Source organism: Salvelinus sp. IW2-2015, unplaced genomic scaffold, assembly GCF_002910315.2.
Source record: "Salvelinus sp. IW2-2015 unplaced genomic scaffold, ASM291031v2 Un_scaffold2384, whole genome shotgun sequence".
Taxonomy (NCBI): Eukaryota; Metazoa; Chordata; class Actinopteri; order Salmoniformes; family Salmonidae; genus Salvelinus; species Salvelinus sp. IW2-2015.
The window spans coordinates 174,570-181,767 of record NW_019943707.1 but is presented as its reverse complement, the minus strand read 5'-3'; the positions used below and the strand labels follow the sequence as shown (position 1 = coordinate 181,767).

The 7,198-nt window shown below is 49.6% G+C and overlaps 1 protein-coding gene across 1 annotated transcript in view; it reads right to left on the bottom strand.

Annotated features, from left to right (window-relative positions):
* LOC112073827 (HEAT repeat-containing protein 5B-like) overlaps positions 1-7,198 on the bottom strand; it is a gene marked incomplete at its 3' end in the record, with an annotated part of 50,114 nt that overhangs the window by 4,731 nt on the left and 38,185 nt on the right. Inside the window, 9 exon segments of the mRNA XM_070440294.1 lie at positions 1,504-1,693; positions 2,113-2,272; positions 2,547-2,737; positions 3,258-3,365; positions 5,231-5,266; positions 5,603-5,740; positions 5,968-6,131; positions 6,312-6,421; positions 7,021-7,067. Of these exon segments, the coding sequence (XP_070296395.1) occupies positions 1,504-1,693; positions 2,113-2,272; positions 2,547-2,737; positions 3,258-3,365; positions 5,231-5,266; positions 5,603-5,740; positions 5,968-6,131; positions 6,312-6,421; positions 7,021-7,067 (1,144 nt within the window).

Genomic DNA, 7,198 nt, shown 5'->3' with positions numbered 1-7,198 from the left:
CAGATCCTTCAGGTTTCGGGGCTGTCGCTGGGCAATACGGACTTTCAGCTCCCTCCAAAGATTTTCTATTGGTTCAGTTCTGGAAGATGGGCTAGGCCGCTCCAGGACTTGAGATCGCTTTCTTAACGGAGCCACTCCTTAGTTTGCCCTGGCTGTGTGTTTCGGGTCGTGTCATGCTGAAGACCCACCACGAACCCATCTCAATGCTCTTACTGAGCGAAGGAGGTTGTTGGTCAAGATCTCGCGATACATGGCCCCATCACATCCTCCCCTCAATACGGCTGCAGTCGTCCTGTCCCCTTTGCAGAAAAGACATCCCAAAGAATGATGTTTCCACTCCATTGCTTCACGTGGGAGGGTGTGTTCTTGGGTTGACTCATCCTTCTATTCCTCCAAACACGGCGAGTGGAGTTAGAGCAAAAAAAGCTCTATTTTTTGCTCATCAGACCACATCGACCTTCTCCCATGTCCTCCTCTGGATCATCCAGATGGTCATTGGCAAACTTCAGACGGCCGGGACATGCGCTGGCTGAGCAGGGGACCTTTGCGTGCGCTGCAGGATTTAATCCATACGGCGTAGGTGTGTTACTAATGGGTTTTCTTTTGGATACGTGCGGTCCCCAGCTCTCTTCAGCGTCATGACCAGGTCCTTCCGTGTAGTTCTGGGCTGGATCCCTCACATTCCTCATGATTCATTGATGCCCCCGAGGTTGATATCTTGCATGGAGCCCCAGACCGGAGTGATTGACCGTCATCTTAGAAACTTCCATTTTCTATAAGTGTGCCAACAGTGTTGCCTTCTCACCGAAGCGCTTGCTATTGTCCTGTTAGCCATCCCGCCTGTACAGGTCTACAATTTATCCCTGATGTCCTTACACAGCTCTCTGGCTCTTGGCCATGTGGACGAGGTTGGAGTCTGTTGTGATTGAGGTTGTGTGGACAGTGTCTTATCCTCGCGGGGCTATCTGTAATGATGTATGAGTGTTGGAGTGTTCCCCTGGCTATCTGTAAATGATGTCTGAGTGTTGGAGTGTTCCCCTGGCTATCTGTAATGATGTATGAGTGTTGGAGTGTTCCCCTGGCTATCTGTAATGATGTATGAGTGTTGGAGTGTTCCCCTGGCTATCTGTAAAAAGAAAAAAGAAATAAAAGAAAATGGTGCTGTCTAGCTAATACAAGCAATTTGAAATAATTTATACTTTTACTTTGGAAGTATATTTTAGCATATTTAAAACAAAATACTTTTAGACTTTTACTCAGGTAGTATTTTACTCGGTAACTTTTACATTCACTTGAGTAATTTTCCATTAACGTTATCTTTACTTTTTCCACCTCTGATTAACAGTCAAAGTAAAGTTGTAATCTGTACAGACGACATTCATGACGTCTCTGTAAATATGTAGGAGCAGTATACCGCCATCTGCTGGCACATCAATGCTTTTAGAGACAATCGTAGCCAGCCTTGACGCTAGACATGGTAGTCTTGTTGTATTTGATCATTACCCTGTAGCTCGGGTCCGACGGTGGTGATGAGCGCCCCCAGGCATCGTCCCAGACACTGGTGTACCTCAGTGTGTGACGGCGGGACGGTTAGGAGCAGGGTCAGGACCAGGGAAAGGGTGGGCTCCACATAACCTCGATACATAGGACCACTGGAGTCTACGATGAGAGCCAAGGAGTGGAGAGCCCACGTCTGGAGAGACAGAGAGGTCCCAGATCAAACCGCTTACAGTGTATGGAGGAACTAAACATTGGGGCCAGTTTCCCAGATACAGAATAAGGACATGGACTAAAAACCAAACTCAATTGAGAATCAAATTAAACTGTTTTTTTAAAATCTAGGATTTGGCTTAATCTGTGTCTGGGAAACTGGCCCACTACACTTCTCCAAACTCCAAGCCAGACTTGTATTAGGGAAGGGAGCTGTCTTCGTGAAGCAGGTTGTGTACAGATTCTCTACCATTTAATAATAGTGGGAAAGTCCCTTCTGCCAAAGTTTACAGCAGGATTACGCTTTTAAAACCACTACAGCGAGTGTACAAGTACACACGTCGGGAGAAGAGTGGCGAATCAGGACGCAGCCCGAGCCTCACCTGTCCACCGTTCACTCACCTGCACCTCGTGGGAGGTTCCATCCTGGGCTAGGGCCAATAGGATGCTGACGCTAGTTTTGAGGTGCTGTCCTGAACCAATCCCTCCTACGTATCTGTGCAGACAGCCCAGAGCCAGGGAGTGGCCTGTTCTGGAGACCACGTCACGGGCTGACCTCAGTCTGGAGGGGGGAGAGAAGGGAGGAAGGGGGGAGAGAGGGGGGAGAGAAGAGAGAGGGGAGGGGGATGTTAACACGTTAAATACGAGGGTTAAGAGAAAATAACACGAGGTCAAGCAGGTCAAGAGAGAGAGAGCGATCTCAGAGAGGAAAGTCCCTGTAGCACATGAAGCTAGATAGAGATAGAGATGACTAACAGACGGGTCGTACTTGTCAAAGCTGTACTGGGACACATGAAGCTAGATAGAGATAGAGAAGACTAACAGACAGGTCGTACTTGTCAAAGCTGTACTGGGCCATGCGGGCAATGAAGGTGGCCTCGGCCACCACCTGAGCCATCCTTCCCAAGGCCTCCCCGGCAGCACAGCGTAGGATGGGGTTTGGGTTGTCCAGAGCGCCCATCACCAGCGCCAGGGCGGATTTACGAACCTCTTCAGGACCCAGGGTGGACTTGTTCTCTGCCAGACCCTACAGGGAGGAGAGAAGATTGGCTGGTTCATTGGGGAAGAGAGGACAGGATATATAGCAGGGCCACTTCTGGATGGTCTCTCTCCAGGAACAGGGTTGGAGACAAAACCTACAGGAAGGTCTCTCTCCAGGAACAGGGTTGGAGTCAAAACCGCCCAGGAGGGTATCTCTCCAGGAACAGGGTTGGAGTTAAAACCTACAGGAGGGTCTCTCTCCAGGAACAGGGTTGGAGTTAAAACCTACAGGAGGGTCTCTCTCCAGGAACAGGGTTGGAGTCAAAACCATCCAGGAGGGTCTCTCTCCAGGAACAGGGTTGGAGTCAAAACCGCCCAGGAGGGTATCTCCAGGAACAGGGTTGGAGTTAAAACCTACAGGAGGGTTTCTCTCCAGGAACAGGGTTGGAGTTAAAACCTACAGGAGGGTATCTCTCCAGGAACAGGGTTGGAGTTAAAACCATCCAGGAGGTTTTCTCTAGGAGGAGGAACTTTAACAAGAGTTTGTATATGTTAAAAGGCCTCACCTTGAGGGCGCTCAGTACGGCGGTGAAGATATTGAGCTGGACAGCCTGCTGTCTGACCCCCTTGGCCTGTTTAATACACTCTGCAAAGTGGTCCAGCATCTGCAGCCTAACAGAAAAATATGAAAGATTAATACAAAACAGTTTCACAAACGTCTCCTGAAGTACCCCCCGGCCAGTCCCCCTGTTTAACATCTAGTTCCCCAAACCTCTCCTGAAGTACCCCCCGGCCAGTCCCCCTGTTTGTAGTTCCCCAAACCTCTCCTAAGACCCCCTGGCCATCCCCTGTTTGTAGTTCCCAAGACCTCTCTGAAGTACCCCCCGGCCAGTCCCCCTGTTTGAGACATCTAGTTCCCCAAACCTCTCCTGAAGGACCCCCCGGCCAGTCCCCTGTTTGTTAGTTTCCCCAAATCTCTCCTGAAGGACCCCCCTACGCCAGTCCCCCTGTTTAACATCTTAGTTCCCCAAACCTCTCCTGAAGTACCCCGGCAGTCCCCTGTTTTTGTAGTTCCCCAAAAAAACCCTCTCCTGAAAGTACCCCCCGGCCAGTCCCCCTGTTAACAATCTAGTTCCCCTAAACCTCTCTGAGAGTACCCCCCGGCCAGTCCCCTGTTAACATCTGAGTTCCCCAACCTCATCCTGAAGACCCCCGCCAGTCCCCCTGTTTGTAGTTCCCCAACCTCTCCTTGAAGTAACCCCCCGCCTAGTCCCCTGTTTGTAGTTCCCCCAAACCTCCTGAAGTACCCCCCGGCCAGTCCCCCTGTTTGTAGTTCCCCAAACCTCTCCTGAAGTACCCCCCAGCCAGTCCCCCTGTTGTAGTCCCAAACCTTCCCTGAAGTACCCCCCGCCAGTCCCCTGTTTGTAGTTCCCCTAATCCTCTCCTGACAATACCTCCCCGGCCAGTCCCCTGTTTGACACCATCTAGAAGGCAGCATAAGCTGATTTCTAACTCTGAAGGCCTGGACACCTCTGAGCTGAGACAAACAATATTAGATTCTACTAGGGATGTCAAGTGTCAGTGGACTAGGTCTTCTGACCTGTGTCAGGGGTCAGGGGCCAGAGATAGGATGGACAGGTAGTCTTTGACCTGTGTTAGGGTCAGGGTCAGAGATGAGACTGACAGGTAGTCTCTGACCTTGTGTAGGGGTTCTCTATGTTTTTGGGTCAGAGTTAGGACTGACAGGTAGTCTCTGACCTGTGTCAGGGGTCAGAGTTAGGGACTGACATGGTATCTCTGACCTGTGTTAGATGGGGTCAGGGGTCAGAGTTAGGACTGACAGGTAGTCTCTGACGCTTGGTTAGGTCAGGGGTTCAGAGTTAGGACTGCACAGGTAGTCTCTGACCTGTGTCAGGGGTCAGAGTTAGGACTGACAGGTAGTCTCTGACCTGTGTTAGGGGTCTAGGGGTCAGAGTTAGGACTGACAGTAGTCCCCTCTGACCTGTGTTAGGTCAGGGGTCAGAGTTAGGACTGACAGGAGTCTTGACCTGTGTCAGGGGTTCAGAGTACTAGGAACACTGACAGTAGCCTGACCTGGAGCTTTAGGGGTCAGGGTCACATTTAGGGACTGACAGGTAGCCTCACCTGTGTTATAAGAGACAGTGAGGGATACACCACCCCGAACAGAGCGACGGAGGGTTATGCGTCAAGGGTGTCAGAAGTAGGACTGACAGGTAGCCCTACCTGGTTTAAAGGAGACATGAAGAACATCAGCCGCCGAACAGAGCGAGCGGAGGTAGGTCAGGGTCAGAGTTGGAACCTGACAGTAGCTCTCACCTGTGTTTAAAGGATGCATGAGGAACACACCCCGAACAGCAGCGACGGAGGGTTTAGGGTCAGGTGGGTCAGATCGTTAGACTACAGGTAGCCTCACCTGTTTAAAGGAACAGTGACGGAATCACCACTTCATGACCCCACAGATGCGACGAGGGTTAGGGGTCAGGGTCAGAGTGTAGGGAACTGACACGTAGCCTCAACTGTGTTTAAAGGAGACATGAGGGTAACACACTCTACTCTGGAACAGGCATGCGACGGTCCGTAGGGGTCAGGTGTCAGAGTGTAGGTACTGGACAGGTAGCGTCACCTGTGTTTAAGAGGAGACATGAGGGAACGACCACTCTGAAAGAGCGACGGAGGGTTTAGGGGTCAGGGGTAGAGTCAGGAACTGACAGCGTAGCGTCAACCTGTGTTTAAGAAGGGTATAGAAGCCTGATGAAGCGAACACCACCTGGAGTAAAATGTGGCGCCCAGGAACAGGAGCGACGGAGGTCAGGGTCAAGAGTTAGGACTGGACGAGTAAGCCTCAACCTGGTGTTTAAAGGAGCATGAGGAACATCACAACCGCCGAAACCCAAGCGACGGAGGCGTCGATGACAGAAACGCCGAGGGGGAGGGGTCCAGGCATGGCCTCGCCCATCGGTACCCTCAGGTAGATGGAGGAGGGGTCGTGTTCTAGAGCGCCACTGCCTGACGCACTGTTGGGCTGGAGCTACACACACACACCACACACACAATTAACAAAAGCAGGGGGTCTATTCAGTGATGTGAAACGTTCTGAGAGATAGAAATAGAATAAAACAGATCGGACACGATTCTAGCTGACAGAAAACCAGGAGGTTCTACACCATGTATTTCTAGGTGAACATTGTGTCAACGTTGCATCCGCTTGGAGCCATCATTTACCGTAACCTCTAACCTTTACAGTAGGTCAGTTACCTGGTCCTCGATGGACTTGTGGTCAGTCTCCTGTAGCCAGGACCCCATCAGAACACTGTCGTCATAGTGACAGAGGGAGCGTAGCAACGAGGTGGTCGTGTTGGCCGAGTTATCAGTCAGAGTGAACTCCGCCACCAGCTCTCTCAGCAGGGCATTGAAACTACCTACAGAGGAGAGATGGGAAGGTAAGGGGCAACTTCCCGGACACAGATTGAACATGTACTTTGTGCTCCAGGACTAGGCTTACATCAGGGTGTGGTAAACGAGCCCTATACGACTAACAACAGCAGTGGTTGGATGGAAGCCTAATTAAAGAGTCTGATAATATTTCCTCCGGTCGGTACCTTCGTATGTCTTCGGGGGCAGTAGAGCCAAGATGTCATAGAGTCTCAGCCTCACCATGGCTGCACTGGCCTTCAGATGGGTGCCATGCACCTTGATGACCGACGGGACACTGAGGATAAACAACAACAACATAATAAACAACAACATAATTATCAACATAATACACAACACCAACAACAACATAATAACCAACAACATAATTATCAACATAATACACAACACCAACAACATAATAAACATCATAACAACAACAACATAATAAACATAATAAGCAACAATAAACAACATAAGCAACAACATAATAAACAACAAAAACAAAATAAACATATAACAACAAAACAACGAACAACATAACAACAGCAGCACAAACATAATAAACAACAACATAATAAACAACAAAACAAAATAACAAATAAACACAATACAACAATCAACATAAACACAGCAGCAACAAACATAATAAACAAACAAATAAACAACATGATAAACAACATGAAATAACACATAAATAATAAACAACAGCATAATAAACAACAGCATAATAAACACAACATAATAAACAACATGATAAAACAACAACACGATAAACAAACAACCAGTCAGAGGGAGGGCCCCCCAGGTTCAGTCAAATCAATCATAACTCACTGGACATCATGGTCATGCGTGGCGGGACTCTATTGAGGTGTTGCTTAGTCAGCCTGCGATTACCATCCTCTGTCAGCACTCAGGACAGATTGGGCACAAAAGCTACGCTGCTGGAGGATGAAGAAGAGGAGAGGAGGGAGGAGGGGGAGGGGAGAGAGAGGAGGGAGGTAAGGAGGAGAGCAGAGGATGGGGAGGAGAGAGAGGGAGGAGAGGAGAGGGCGAGAAGGCAGTAGGAGGGAGA